This window comes from Drosophila rhopaloa, unplaced genomic scaffold (genome assembly GCF_018152115.1).
Source record: "Drosophila rhopaloa isolate 14029-0021.01 unplaced genomic scaffold, ASM1815211v1 contig_3, whole genome shotgun sequence".
NCBI lineage: Eukaryota > Metazoa > Arthropoda > Insecta > Diptera > Drosophilidae > Drosophila > Drosophila rhopaloa.
In genome coordinates, this window is record NW_025335123.1 from 7,423,694 (window position 1) to 7,439,360 (window position 15,667).

Here is a 15,667-nt window from a genome sequence, read left to right on the forward strand (position 1 = left end):
CCACTACATTGCACCGCCGAAATGCCGCAGCAATATTGTCCTCGTCTGTACAAAAATAACGTCATTTGTTCATATATGCCGTATCTCTTTTCTTTTTGCTCTTTTTTCTCTCTCTTTCCGTGTTTTTACAAAACTTCCTGTCCGCTGCACTGCTAAAAAAAATACAACAAAACTTGCACAATACACCGAAAAACCAAAAAAAAAAAACAAACACTGTGTGAAAAAACAGTCGCAGTTCCGATTCGACAACGAGTGCTATCTGAATCTGCCGGACAATCACAAGCGGGTGAGTCACTTTCAACTTCTGCCAGCGACCTTGGGGGCATCATCACTGCCGGGCGTGGGCGGTGGGAGTGGCACCGGGGGCGGCGATGCAGCAGCAGCGGCGGCAGCAGCTGTTGCCGCCGGTCAGCAGCAGCAGTTGCAGTTGCAATTCCAAACGCTGGCCGCCGAACAAGAGGCGCGTGCCATCGATTGGACGGATGAAAAGCTCGATTTGAATGAGGCCTTTGTGAAAATCCGAGCGGTCTTAACCGCACGCAATGCAGTTACCTTGGCGGGCAGTGGCAGTAGCTCTACTGCAGTAGCCACCGCAACAGCAGCAGCAGCAGGAGCAGCAGCAGGAGGCACCTCTCCCGCAGCAACATCTGCCCTGCCGGCAGCGGCAACACACAATGAGAATGATGCAGCCGTGCAGCAGCAGCAACATGCAACACATCTGGCGGCAACATCATCGGGCAATGCCGACGATCCGCTCGGCCATTTGCCCACTGGAAATACTTCTTCTTTTGGTATTTACACTGTTTTTCATTTGCCATTTTCATTTTGCATTTATAATTTGTATTAAACTTTTCATTTGGGGACCACTCAGAGCAACTGCGTCGAATGTCCAGCGTGAGCAGCTTAAACTTAATGGTCGGATCCGCCGACACTGAGGAAGTCAACCAGCTGAAAGCTGTAAGCAAACTTTGTTTTTATAACATTTTATTTTATTTCGTTTACCATTTCCGTATTGTAATTTTTTAAATATTTTAATTTTCGTGATGAAATCTTGGGGAACTAAAACAAAAAACAAGAAACCAATTCAACAAAAGCTGTGAAAGATTGGAGCTATATTTTTTTCATAAAACTATGCCAATCTGATTTTTGATTGATTTTATATCACTATTTCGCTTTCAAAGGTTTTGCAAATATTTTCATACCACTTTCTTTTAAAACCTTTAAGTAATTAAATTTAATTTAGGTTCAAATTCTTTAAAAGGAATAAATAGTTAACTTAACATTATTTTTTAATTTCTGTTTTTTAGTGTTTTTATACAACTATTTAAGTCAGTAACTCTAATACAGTTTTTCAAAAAGTTAATAAATTAATAAGTTACTGCTATCAGTTAAAGCGAGAAGCCTAAAGTTTTTTTCATACAATTTTAAGTTGTACATGTATTGATTTGTATTTCCTTTTTGAAACTTAAGGCTTAAAGTTCTATAATTTCGACGAGCAATTAAGAAGTTACCGCCGGCAATTAAATCGATACCTTAAGTTTGGCTTCCAGGAATACAATGTTTGGGTTTTAAAGTTGAAGGTGGCAAGTTTATGGGAGTAACAGTGCCCGTTCTTAGCAAGGAGAAGTAAATGTAGCGTATACCTGGGCAGGTGTCTCAAAAAACAGCCCCCCGCCCGAAAAAAAAATAAAAAAAAATAAACCCAACTGGCGGTAGACAAAGGCGAATATGTAAGGCCAGAAAACCCACCACCACCCACCGGAGATTGTTGGAAATCTTTGGGCGCGCATGTTCCATATTCCGCTAGAACATTTTCTATGCCCGTGTGCTCCACATTTCAGGACCCGAAACAGCTATTATGTAGACAGCCACCCACCTTTCACTTGCCACCCCCTCTTTTTGCCACCCCACTCACCTATGCCAGGTATTATACCATTTTGTAGGGGAAAAACAGGGGGTTTCGTGGGGGGGGGTCTGGTGTGTAGGTTGAAAAAGTGAGTGCTTTAGTTATTTTGAATGTTGTTTTTATGTGCCAAATCGGGAGTTGAGTTAATGGGATGGGAAAACACGGCCACACACACGTGAGCACGCAATCACATTTACACACAAACATTGCGCTTTTAAGGGAAAATGGGAGGAAAATATGTGGGCAAAAGTTATGATCCCTGGAAGAAAACTGTGCCAAGGAAATAAATGTAAAAAGAAACGCTCACTCAGCCAGTAAAAGCGGTTTTAGATTTTAAAGATTTTAATTTTGGTACAATTTACTGTTTCATTTCAAGTTGTAAACATAGGTAGACTTGTGTTGCTCTTTTAAAACTTACACTTTAAAATTTGGCCTATCACATGTTAAGTTAAGATTTGGATCTATACATTTGTTTTTTCTTAAAAAGTGTATTAATGTTTTTTCAGTCCTTTATTATTTTACTCGAAGACTAGTTCAAAGGGTACTTCATAAATTCATTTATCCTTTAAATTAAATAAATGCAATCTTTCTTTCTTCTTAATTGCTTGCTTAAGTTCTCTATTGTTTGTTCTTTCTGGAAATATCGCAAAGAAGTATTTTTAGCAGCAAATTAGGCAGCCAAAAATAAATAATTTTAATAATACTACCAACACACAAGCACCAGCTTACATTTGTAGCACACACACACAAACAGTGAGCAAAAGCCACACACACACACACACACTGCAAAAGTGCACTAAAAGGAGAAGAAAACTCGAAGCTCGAGGAAAACCTGCCGCCGAACAAGAAGCAAAAAGCAACGATGCGTGTTGTGTATATATTGTATATACATATATATATATTCTTGAACAGCATTTGAATAGTTTTATATTAAAAATACACACACACACACAGTGCCGTTATTGCGTTTGTGAGCGTATGGGTGAATTGTTATGACCCGGCAGTGTTTTTTATAGACTTACAGAGAATTTATCAGAGCACGAAAGACTTTATGCAAGAGCTGCCCATAAATTCCTGATCAGCATTGAAATACGTATTAGACCTCGTTCAATTTCTGGTTTATTTCAGCTTTACAAAGCAGAAAGAGAACAACACATTGCTATTGTTATTTTTTAAATAATTCGAATTCCTCAGACATCTTAAATCATCATTCATGTTTTATTTAATTTATTTGAAAAACTATATAAATTAGGCAGAAACTTTCTATATTTATGTTTAATCAATTTGTTTGTCCTTTAGTTATAGTCAACTTAAAATACTACGAAGTCATTTTGAATTTTGTAATAACGGTTTAAGACTTTAAAACTCTGCTGGGTATTTAAAGCTTCGGATTATCGAACTTGGTTTTTCCTTGGTCTCTAGTAAACGTGCTTTTACTTGTGTGTGTGTGTGTGTTACTGTGTGTTATTTTCTTTTGTTGTTTGTTGTGTGTCAGCTTAAAGCCAAAGCCAAAAGCAAAGCTAAAGACAAAGCCTAAGTTAATTGCAATAACCTGACTGAGGACCAATTGTGGGGTCCATGGAGTCCATGGGGTCCTTCCTTAGTGCCCAGCTCGATGCCACTCGATGACTCGCCGAAAGCCGGGCCTAATCCCTGCCACATATATATGCTCCTGCTATCGGGGCTATTCCCCCGATTCCTCCATCCTCTATCCTATTCCACATGACCACTCGCCCACCTGACTCAAGCGTCTTGTTCGTTCTTGTTATTGCCCACAGGTGCTGTACGATGGCAAGCTATCGAATGCCATCGTGTTCATGTACAATCCGGTGGCCACCGATGGTCAATTGTGTCTGCAGTCGTCGCCCAAGGGAAATGTTTCATATTTCGTGCACACGCCGCATGCGCTGATGCTGCAGGTGAGTAAATGACAGGTGAAAAGAAAAGGTGGAAGGGCCGGGTGGGGGGAGGTAGTGGTAGGTAGTGTTCACTGCCTCCCAGGGAACATAAATTTCATGCAGAAATTTTACGACACCGGCGCATGCCTTGGCATTTCTTATTAGCCAAAAGGTCCGAGGTCCAAAGTCCAAGTTCCGAGCTCCGTGCTCCGTGCTCCAAGTGCCCCGAGACCGGAAAGCACGGCGTAGCGACTCCTGCAAAATTATTCAATAAATTTTGTAGTAATTTCTTGGGCAAACAACACACAAATCATAAGAAGCAGGAGCGGGAGCAGGAGCAGGAGTACAAAGGAGCATGGCAAAACGTGTCCCGTGCAAAATACGGGGCTGATGACAGCTTAGGCGATTAATAGACCTCTGATTAAATTGAAATTTGCTTTTGCAGGATGTAAAGGCCGTGGTCACGCACTCGATACACTGCACCCTCAACTCGATTGGCGGCATCCAGGTGCTGTTCCCGCTCTTCTCGCAGCTGGACATGGCCCACGAGGGTCTGGGCGACATCAAGCGGGATCCCACGCTGTGGTGAGTTGAAATGGCCAGGATCGGGGGTGTATATGGGGACATGCTGGATGCAGGGGATAATATCCAGAAAACTCTTAAAAGACTTTTTTCAGGGCTTTTGTTCAACAGTAAAATAAACTCCAAGTGCCTGGAATGGCAACCAATCGCTAGTATCAATGATTATCAATAATGCCGTGTATTTTGTTCACCATCCTTTCTCACAGCTCCAAGCTGCTGGGCTTCATCTGTGAACTGGTGGAGACATCGCAGACAGTGCAACAGCACATGATCCAGAACCGGGGCTTCCTGGTCATCTCGTTCATGCTGCAGCGCTCCTCCCGCGAACACCTGACCCTCGAGGTCCTGGGATCCTTCCTGAACCTCACCAAATATCTGGTCACCTGCCTGTCGGCCAATAGCGATCTGCTACTGAAGCAGGTAAGTCGGCGGCGAAATTACACCTGCCTGCCAATTAGCCTATTTATTATATATACATACTGTATACGAGTTTATAAGGAGGGACGATCGGATGTATTGCAGAGACCACGCTGCGTATGCGCAATGTCAATGGCATGCCGTGTTTTTTGTGATGAATGTAAAATGTCTATGTATTATATACTATAAATATTACAATAACTAAGTTCGAACTAAGTGCCAGTTATTTTTTTTGGGGGGTGGTTAAGCATGCGAAAAGCCCGCCCCTCAGCAAAGGATCTCCTTGTGAATTTGATTTACAATTTTTTTACGCGTTCTTGTTGTTTGTTTACACCCGACAAAAAAAAACCAAACCAAAAATGAAAACCCAACCCATCGATTGTTTTTCGGGTGGCATGTTAACCCATCTCTCCGAAAAAAAAAGAAAATCCCAAAAATGATATGCGAATTCGTCTCGTTTGTTGCTTTCTCTGTCTCTATCTCTCTCTCTCTACACACATAAATATAAATACATTCAACTCTATCTATCGCACTCACTGTGTTTTGCCTTTTTTTGATGATGATTTGATGATGATGATGATGGTTATGATGATGATGGCGCACAGTTGAACACAGGCCTGCGTAATCCTTTCAAAAAAGTAAACACAACCGTAAACAACTGCTCACATTTCTCGTTATAAGTAACTGCATTTGAGAATCTCTTAAGCAAATATACTCGACTCGTACTCGTACTACTCGCATATACTCACAAGCAACCAACGTCAACCCCCCACCCGATATATATATATATACATATAAATCTATCTCCGGCCTATTTATGTTTGTTTTATGCCATTTGCCAGCCTGTGCGACCGGGAGGAATTGTATTCCTCCTCGAAATCCCATTGGTTGCCCATTGAATTCTATAACCCGCTTAGTTCAAAGGTAGAGCAGAGACTTTGTTCTATTATTTAAGCTGAACGGAATATGGAAAAAAACGATTGACTCATGATTTGATTTTTTATCACTTAAGAAAGTACCCCTATTTATTTCAATAATAATTTTGTTGGCAAATTGCTTTTTCTTAATGTGTAAATGTTATATTTATCAAAAAGTCTTATAATCTTTATTTCCGTACAGTTTTTTGAATTTAGTATTGGTTTTAATTCTTATTTTATTAAATTCATTTATTATTATTCATTTTTGATCAACAGTTGTTGGTCAATTACATACTAATTGAAGACTTTAATTGAGTGGTAATATTTATACCCTTGCAGAGGGTATTATAATTTTGGTCAAAAGTGTGCAACGCAGTGAAGGAGACATCTCCGACCCTATAAAGTATATATATTCTTGATCAGGATCACCTCCTGAGTTGATATAGCCATGTCCGTCTGTCCGTCTGTCCGTCTGTCCGTCTGTCTGTTTCTACGCAAACTAGTCTCTCAGTTTTAAAGCTATCGAGTTCAAACTTTGCACACACCCTTCTTTCCTTTGCACGCAGTATATATGTCAGAACGGCCGGGATCGGCCGACTATATCCTATAGCTGCCATATAACTGATTGATCGGAAATGCCATAATTTTGGTGTTTGTAAAGTTAGGAAGCTGGAATTTTCTATGGCTTTTATATTTGGCTAATCAGTCCGACCTACCAAATTTCATAAGGATCGGCCGACTATATCCTATAGCTGCCATATAACTGATTGATCGGAAATGCCATAACTTTGGTGTTTGTAAAGTTAGGAAGCTGGAATTTCCTATGGGTGTTATATTTGGCCAATCAATCCGACCTACCAAATTTCATAAGGATCGGCCGACTATATCCTATAGCCGCCATATAACTGATTGATCGGAAATGCCATAACTTTGGTGTTTGTTAAGTTAGTGTTTGTTAAGTTGTGATTTTCCAAGGGGGTTATATTTGGCCAATCAATCCCACCTATCAAATTTCATAAGGATCGGCCGTCTATATCCTATAGCTGCCATATAACTGAACGATTGAAAATGCCATAACTTTGGTGTTTTTAAAGTTAGGAAGTTGGGATTTTTTATGAGTATTAAGAATGCATCATATGAATAGTTTTGGAGAATATAATTTACAGAATATTCTGCAAGGGTATATCAACTTCGGCTCCGCCCGAAGTTAGCTTTTCTTTCTTGTTTTTATTACAATTCGTTTATTTTTTCAACCAGTTTGGTCTTTCCTTAACGATTTTTTTGTCACACTGTTGCATGCATTTATCGCGCACTCTGCATGTGCTGTGCTTCGAGGAAGCTTACCGATTGGCCGATAGCAAATTGTTCCATTCTTGCGTTTCGATTGCGATCAGTTGCCGCCATTTGATCCATTTGCGTTTTATACCGTTTCGTTTCGCTTGCACTTTGCACCTGCCTGGGCACCGCTTCGATTCGCTTGATCAGCTCGAAAAACATAAATGAAATTAATCAAAATTAATACTTTCCCTAGCCAGAAATCAGCAAGACAAATGAAATGCCAAAAAGAAGAAATATTAACTACAACTTAACTGTCTTCTTCTACTTTTGTCTGCTCTCTCTTTCACTCTCGCTCTCTATTTCTCTCTCCCCTGCCCTCTTCTCTCTCTCTGTGTTTCCTGCCACGCCCACCGTTCCCACACGTTCCACACTCATGATCGCTTTTCCATTTCAATCGTTCCCCGCTTCTTGCTATTGTGATCGTTTATCGATAACTCAATTCAAATGCGCCTCATCAACACTCAAAAAAAACACACACCCACACAATTAAATACAACAACAACAAACGAATTATAAACAACATAAAAATCAACATGAACAACAACAGTTCTACCAGGTGAAGCTCAATTCTCGAATTCTCTGTACTCTCTGTACTTTACATATATTCCGAATACTATATATAATTTGTGTAACATATATATGTTTCCGTTTCCGTTCCACTGTTCATACCGTTTCGTTACGTTTCATTTTGTGTCTGTGTTTAGCGTAATTTGTTAATCATCATTTGTACATAAAAGTAAACTCCCATCTCATCATCATCTCCGCCCATTCATCGATTTGTACCGATTTGTACATATATATTTTATAGCCACCAACTCATTTCAGTTCTTCATTCCATTTTGTTCCGTTTCGCTTTGTCGAACCGCAGAACCGCAACGATAAACCGCATAATCTTATTAACTCCGGGGGAAACCCCAAAGACCCCTTGAAAACCCCAACGTCAAACCCAGATTTTACTTTTGCTTTGGTTTTTCCTGTTCCCTTACCACACTCCTTCCTACATACTCCGTTCCTCACTCAATTTGTTCAATGTGTCATTTGGATAATTGAAGCGAAAGTTGTGTTCACAGCACCGAATCGCACCTTCCTAATTGCTCGCCTCGCATATCGCCGATCCCCTCTCTCTCTCTATGTATATATATATACCATTCCACAATCCGAGATTCCCTTGTCCTTCGCAAAATGAATAAATTTCTGGCAAAAATAAAAAAGTAAAAAAAAGAACGAAGAGTTGAAAAGCTGCAAATATTTTTCGTGGCACCTTTGGGGGTGCTGGTTGCGTGTTTTTTTTTTTTTATTACATTCGGTGCACAGCTTTTTAATTGGGAAACTTCTACGGCAGTCGAGTGGGTTGGGTTGGGTTTTGTAAGAGAGGGGTTGGGTTTCCCAGGGGTTTTGAGGGGTGTGAAAACCTTGTTGCATTGTTGCCAGAGAGCCATGGCAACAACATTGGCGAACACTGGTTTTGACAATCCAACAAGTTGAAGCGATGGCTTAACAAGTTTTGTTTGGGCCCGGCCAAAGGCAGATTAATGAAATTAAAGCCGATTGCGATTCCCACTCGCCAGAAGTTGTCCTTAACTGGATTACGCTCAGATATTTTGCACACTTTAATGCCATTAATTAAGTTACTCTTCGGGCGATATTTTACTGGTCTGGTGTTAAGCCAACTGCAAGATTCAATTAAGAACATACTGCTGAAGTTTATATTGCAGGTTGCACTAGGACAATATTTTTCAATTTTATATTTTTGTTTGATAGTTTTCCAAATTGTTACTTGATTTTTCGATATTAAAAATGGGATGCAGTTAATCAATTTCTTGATTTGAGTTTGTTTTTATATCATTTGGGACAGTTAGGCTAACCAGTTGGTTTCGGTCAGTATAACATAAATAAAGTCATTAAGTCATTTCGTCATCACAATTTATATTCAAAAAACCTATGTGTTAATTACTCAAACAATTTTAGCCCTTACTTATTCTTATTCTTAGTCTTAACTTAACCTTACCTTAATTAGCCTAGCCTAGCCTAGTTTTAGTTTAATTTAGTTTAGTTTAGTTAAGTGTTTACCCCTAACTTTTGATGCTAACCTCATGAATACCGGAATGCAATTGTTTGTTTCGTTTCATTTCGTTTCGTTCCATTCCGTTGGAATTTGATTTTATGTTCGTTGAATGCCGTTATGCTGTTTGCTGCATGTGTTACCTGTTTTACCCCAAAATATGTACTACTACTACTACCCAAAAATATCAACATCAACTACAACAACAACTTTGACAACAATAAAATAATAAAAACCGAAACTCATGTTTAACCGTATGTATACCGAAATCAATCTCATAATTTTAAAACCTGCACTCTCTATTCCTTTTTGAAATATCCACACACTTAAACCTTTTTGCCTATCCCTAACTATATATTCTTCCTATCTATGAATCTTAAAATCTATAAATCTATATCTATACACACACACTCTTCCTTTCCGAGCTAACCCCACCACACTTTTTGTCCACGAGACAATGTCACCCATTCGAAATGTGAGAGGACAGCATAAGTTACTTGACTAATTCGCCGCAGTTGTTCTGTTTCTCGTTTCTCACGTGGCAGCTGCTGGACCACGTCCTCTTCAATCCAGCCCTGTGGATATACACACCCGCGAATGTCCAGGCGCGACTCTACTCCTACTTGGCCACCGAGTTCCTCTCGGATACGCAGATCTACAGCAATGTGCGGAGGGTCAGCACGGTCCTCCAGACGGTGCACACCCTCAAGTACTACTACTGGGTGGTCAATCCGCGGGCCAAGAGCGGCATCATCCCCAAGGGACTGGGTGAGTTGCTCAAGTGAAATAGAGCCAAGAAAAATATATTATTTTTGTATACCAATTATGGTTAAAAAAAAACTACAGAAATATTCCTAGATCATTTTTTGTAGACCCATTTTATTGGTCATAAAACCAGAGATTTCAAACTCATACTTTCTAAATTAAATCATCAAGACTATAAGTAATTTAAAAATTAAGAGGTTCCCAAAATTGTAAATGTTGATTTTTAGAAACTAAGTCTCCAATCCTTAAAAAAAAGTTTAATAAAGAATTTCAAGAAAATGTAATAGTATCTTAAATGCTTCTATAATGACCTCTTCTTTGCCTCTTTTTCAACAGATGGACCTCGTCCGGCTCAGAAGGACATCCTGGCCATCCGGGCCTACATCCTGCTGTTCCTCAAGCAGCTCATCATGATCGGCAATGGCGTGAAGGAGGATGAGCTGCAGAGCATACTCAACTATCTGACCACCATGCACGAGGTGGGTGATCCTGGCCAGTGACTCGCTGCCCTGCTCTGCCCATTAATGATTTGAATTTATTAATTGGAATTATTTTGTTCCTATTCCTTGGTCGACTTTCAGGACGAGAACCTGCACGACGTGCTGCAGATGCTCATCTCGCTGATGTCGGAGCATCCCAGCTCCATGGTACCTGCCTTCGATGTGAAGCACGGAGTGCGCAGCATCTTCAAGTTGCTGGCGGCCGAAAGTCAGTTGATCCGTCTGCAAGCCCTCAAATTGCTGGGCTTTTTCCTCTCGCGCAGCACCCACAAGTAAGTACAGTGAATACTGGGAGTGGGTAAACCTTTATAAGGGAGGCTTTTGTTTTCGACGAGCAGTACTATAGCCCAAACTTTCTTTTTTTTCCTCTATTTTCCTCAAAAATAGACGCAAATACGATGTGATGTCACCACACAATCTGTACACTCTGCTGGCGGAGCGATTGCTCCTCTACGAGGAGTCACTCTCCCTGCCCACTTACAATGTCCTCTACGAGATCATGACGGAACACATTTCGCAGCAGATCCTTTACACAAGGCACCCGGAACCGGAGAGTCACTACCGCCTGGAGAATCCAAGTAAGTGAAACATTGCAGATTTTATCCACATTCTTTATTCCTCACCTGAGAATTAAAACAATTTTAACTTTACTATATATTCTCAATGAAAAATAGCTCAGTATATCTTAATACATTTTCAAGATAGTAATTTATATACACCCATATATTATATATATTGTATATCTCAGAAAATAATGATTTGCATTGCTTATTAAGAAAAAGATTATATTTTAGTTTACATTTTTAACGTTCTTAACAGTTTGACATAATTTAAAGAAACAATGTTGTGTTGCCTATAAACTAGGAGAAATCATGTATAATATTTTAATTTTGTTTCATCTATAAAAGTAATCAATAACTTTTAATCATCAGACCAAAAAATGACTTTATTATGTTGAACACTTTTTTTTTTTTTTGAAGAAGAATTCTTTGTTTTTAGTTTTAATATTATTTAATAATTGTGTGGATTTATTTGTGCCCGTCTAGTGATCCTCAAGGTGGTGGCCACCCTGATCCGGCAGTCCAAGCAGACGGAGTCCCTGATCGACGTGAAGAAGCTGTTCCTGCAGGACATGACCCTGCTGTGCAACAGCAACCGGGAGAATCGGCGCACCGTGCTCCAGATGTCCGTGTGGCAGGAGTGGCTGATTGCGATGGCCTACATCCATCCGAAGAGCAGCGAGGAGCAGAAGATCAGCGACATGGTGTACTCCCTGTTCCGAATGCTGCTGCACCATGCCATCAAGCATGAGTATGGCGGCTGGAGGGTTTGGGTAGACACCCTCGCCATTGTCCACTCGAAAGTTTCGTACGAGGAGTTCAAGCTGCAGTTCGCCCAAATGTACGAGCACTACGAACGCCAGCGAACGGATAACATCACCGATCCTGCCCTGCGCCAGGCCAGACCCATCAGCACGATCAGTGGCTGGGAGCGGGAGGAGCTGCATCAGCAGCAGAATGGCGGAGCTGCTGCTGCAGTGGCTCCAAACCAAGCAGCCGCGGCAGTCAAGGCCGCCGTTTCCATTGCCTCCCTAGAGGATGTGCCGCCAGTGGTCGAGGAGGAAGTGGAGGAACTGGAACTGGAGGAGGTTGAGATCCAAGAGGGTCCGATCATCGAGGAAGCCGAACCCAAGTCCGTGATAGCCAACATTTCCGATGTGTACAACGAGCAGATCAAAACGGATGCCACCTGCAATGGCAACCTGGAGGAGGTGAAAGAGGAGGATCCGGCCGAGGAGCATGTGGAGGACCTGGTGGAGAAGCAGTCGGAGCCATCTCCCTTGGGAGCACTCCGGGAAACCCTGGAACTGGGCGATGATATGGATGTGGAGGAACTCGAATTGGCCACCGCCAAGGATGCCCTCAATGCGGAGCAGCATGTGGCGCGGGTTCTGCAGGCCTCCGAAGCGGCGCTCAACGATTGCAAAATGGCCGTCGACGATGTCCTGCAGGAGGCATCCTCCGTCCTCAAGGACGAGGAGATCGAACTGGCCGTCAACGAGGTCGTTCAGGGTGTGCTCAACAACGAGAAGAAATCGCAAGCGGACAAGGAGAAGGATAACAAGGAGCAGCAGGTCGGGCAGGATGTGAATGTTAGCCTGCTGAACAGCAAGAATCTGCTCAACAACAATAATAATAACAATAACAATAGTCCGAGTCCCACGCCCACAACGACGGCGACGACGGAAACGGAAGTCGAAACGGAGGTCAATGCCAACGAGATCGTGGCGCCCAAGGAGGAAACAGCAACAGAAGCAGAAGCAGAGAGAGAATCAGAAACGAAAACCGAAACAAAAACAAAAACGGGCGCGACAGAAGTGGAATCCCCGGAAGCGGCCAAGCCAAGCCCATTAATCCCCAGCCCCGTAGTAGCAACCAATCAAAAGACTGAAGATGCAGCCAACAAGCTGAACAACAACGAGAAGCTGGCCGAGATCAGTGCGAGTCCCGAGCCCATTGTTGTGGAGACGCCAGAAGCCGATCTTCTCCAGCTCTCGGACACCGAATCCAAGCCGGAAGTGAAAGTGACGAAAGCGGAAGCAGTACCGGAAACGGAAACGGGAGCAGAGGACCCAGTGGCTTTGGCCGTTCGAGGCATAGTCGAGCAACTCATCGACAAGGTGATCGATGCCACAGAAGCGGAAACGGCCAGCGAAACCAAAACGGAGACCAACAACAATGAGCTACCCAAAGATGAGCAATCGAAATCAGAGCCCGAAGAAGTGGAAACTCCAGAGAGTTTGGCCGCTGCCGCCGAGGAAATTGTCCAGGAAGTGGTGGAAGCCGCCCTCGTTTCGGTTCAGGAGGAGGGTACTTCGGAGGAACCGGAAAGGGAAGTGAAATCCCAGGAACAGGAAAAAGGAAAGCCAGAGGAAGACGATCTGTTGCAGCTGGAGGAAAAGCCAGCTGCAACTGAGGATCGGGAGAGCAAGGTGCCTGTAGAGGAACCTAAAGATTCCAAGTCCCAAGAACTTCAGGAATCAAAAATCAAGGAACCTGATGTTCCCAACTCCCTGGAAATCCCCGAAGAGCTGGCCCAAAAAACCGATGATCATGTGGTGACCATCGTCAACCAAGTCCTAGACACTCTGGTCGATGAAACAGTCAAGGCCGTGGCCGCCGAGCAAACCACCCAGACCTCGCCCGCCCCCGAGGAGCAATCTCCACAGATCCTGGCCAAGGAGACATCTGTGACACCAGTGCGTGTAAAGCCCACTGAAGTGGACTCCACCACCCAGACTACGCCCAAGAACGAGGCGGGCGCCAATCTAATGGTTGAGGAGGTGCAACAGGTGATCCAGGAGGAAGATGTCCAGATCCAAACATCGAGCGGAATCGCCATCGAAGACGAGGAGTACTCCAGTCAGCAGGCGGCATCGGGAGCCGAGAGTGCCAGCCAAATGGAGGCCAATCATTATGGCCCCGGCAATCCGGAACCCAAGCAACAGCAGCCGCAACAGCGCTCCAAATCGGGATCCACGCGACCCATGTTCAGTCCCGGACCGACGCGTCCACCCTTCCGCATCCCGGAATTCAAGTGGTCCTACATCCATCAGCGACTCCTCAGCGATGTGCTCTTCTCGCTGGAGACGGACATCCAGGTGTGGCGCAGTCACTCCACCAAGAGCGTCCTCGACTTTGTCAACTCCAGCGAGAATGCCATCTTTGTGGTGAACACGGTGCACCTGATCTCGCAGCTGGCCGATAACCTGATCATCGCCTGTGGAGGATTACTGCCTTTATTAGCCAGTGCCACGTCGCCCAATGTGAGTACATAGTCCTTGAAAATGGGGTCATTAAAATTACTCGACTTTATGAGCATCTTAAGCTCTTATTCGATTCCCCCATATAATATTACACCCAACATGAAAATAGTTCAAAAAGATAAGGTTAAACATCATATTCATAGGAAATTAATTCGCAAACTTGTAAATATAGGTCTCTTAGATATCGGTTCATTGTTTCTAGGTCACTTTTTAACAGCCAATCGGAAGTTTTTAATTTCAAATTATTAGAGTATTTAATAACAAACTTCTTACAGATATGCTCTATACTTTATGGTATAAATATATACTGTAGAAGTATGCACTCTTTAATCAAAAACATATAAATAAGCAAATAAGTGGGTGGGAAATTAAGTATAATTGTAATTCCATGCGGAAACACTGAGCCTTGCTTTCCTCCACAGTCCGAACTGGATGTGTTGGAGCCCACGCAGGGCATGCCCTTGGAGGTGGCCGTGTCCTTCCTGCAGCGTCTGGTCAACATGGCCGATGTCCTGATCTTCGCCACCTCCCTGAACTTCGGTGAGCTGGAGGCGGAGAAGAACATGTCCAGTGGTGGCATCCTGCGCCAGTGCCTGCGATTGGTGTGCACCTGTGCGGTGCGGAATTGCCTGGAGTGCAAGGAGCGCACGCGCTACAATGTGGGTGCTCTGGCCAGAGATGTCCCGGGAGCGGCGCACCTGCAGGCCCTCATCCGCGGCGCACAGGCATCGCCCAAGGTAAGGAATCCCCGCCCACAACAGCCATCCTCGGCTCCTCCTCTAAAGCCCCTTTTTGAACAGAACATTGTCGAGTCAATCACCGGTCAATTATCGCCCGTCAAGGACCCGGAGAAGCTGCTCCAGGACATGGACGTCAATCGCCTGCGCGCCGTCATCTATCGCGATGTGGTGAGTGTATAATTTAATTGTTCGGACTCATTTTTAACTATTAAAGCGTAGTTTGAAGATTTTTTTAATTTTGAAGTTTAATTTTTCTAATTGCAATATTATATTATTGCAATGTATATCAATTTTCAAAATTTAAAAATGAAGTTCTTTATAGTTAAAATTTAAAAGAAATTGTTGACATCCAAATTTTAAAATTGTTAACTTTTATGATAGCGATTTTTGATAGAATATATATTTAATTTAATATTTACCATAATTAAAATTTTTAATTTATATTTTATAATTTTTAAAACGGAAGGAGTATTAAACAAGCCAATCCTTAAGATGTTTTTTGTTCCAATCCTAATATTGCTTTTTGTTTCTACCATTCCAGGAGGAGACCAAGCAGGCGCAATTCCTGTCGCTGGCGATCGTCTACTTCATATCGGTGCTGATGGTGTCCAAGTACCGTGATATCCTGGAGCCGCCGGCAGAGCCGCAGATCCAGCGTCAATCGCCAGTGCTGCAGCGCACGGCGGGCGGCGGTAAGTGGCACCCAATTATCCCAT

General features: G+C 42.8%; 1 protein-coding gene across 16 annotated transcripts in view; it reads left to right on the forward strand.

Annotated features, from left to right (window-relative positions):
* The window catches only part of LOC108047614 (neurobeachin), a 191,179-nt gene that overhangs the window by 161,032 nt on the left and 14,480 nt on the right, over window positions 1-15,667 (forward strand). For 5 of the 16 annotated variants that reach the window (XM_044461041.1, XM_044461046.1, XM_044461050.1 and 2 more), the window contains 15 exons: window positions 230-791; window positions 872-957; window positions 3,685-3,825; window positions 4,250-4,389; window positions 4,593-4,806; window positions 5,409-5,441; window positions 7,606-7,614; window positions 9,636-9,888; window positions 10,222-10,364; window positions 10,467-10,657; window positions 10,773-10,963; window positions 11,432-14,211; window positions 14,634-14,948; window positions 15,012-15,119; window positions 15,493-15,643. In XM_044461041.1, the coding sequence (XP_044316976.1) occupies window positions 230-791; window positions 872-957; window positions 3,685-3,825; window positions 4,250-4,389; window positions 4,593-4,806; window positions 5,409-5,441; window positions 7,606-7,614; window positions 9,636-9,888; window positions 10,222-10,364; window positions 10,467-10,657; window positions 10,773-10,963; window positions 11,432-14,211; window positions 14,634-14,948; window positions 15,012-15,119; window positions 15,493-15,643 (5,317 nt within the window). The remainder of the gene's footprint in view (window positions 1-229; window positions 792-871; window positions 958-3,684; window positions 3,826-4,249; window positions 4,390-4,592; window positions 4,807-5,408; window positions 5,442-7,605; window positions 7,615-9,635; window positions 9,889-10,221; window positions 10,365-10,466; window positions 10,658-10,772; window positions 10,964-11,431; window positions 14,212-14,633; window positions 14,949-15,011; window positions 15,120-15,492; window positions 15,644-15,667) is intronic. The other 11 variants (XM_044461045.1, XM_044461047.1, XM_044461053.1 and 8 more) reach the window with 6 other exon arrangements.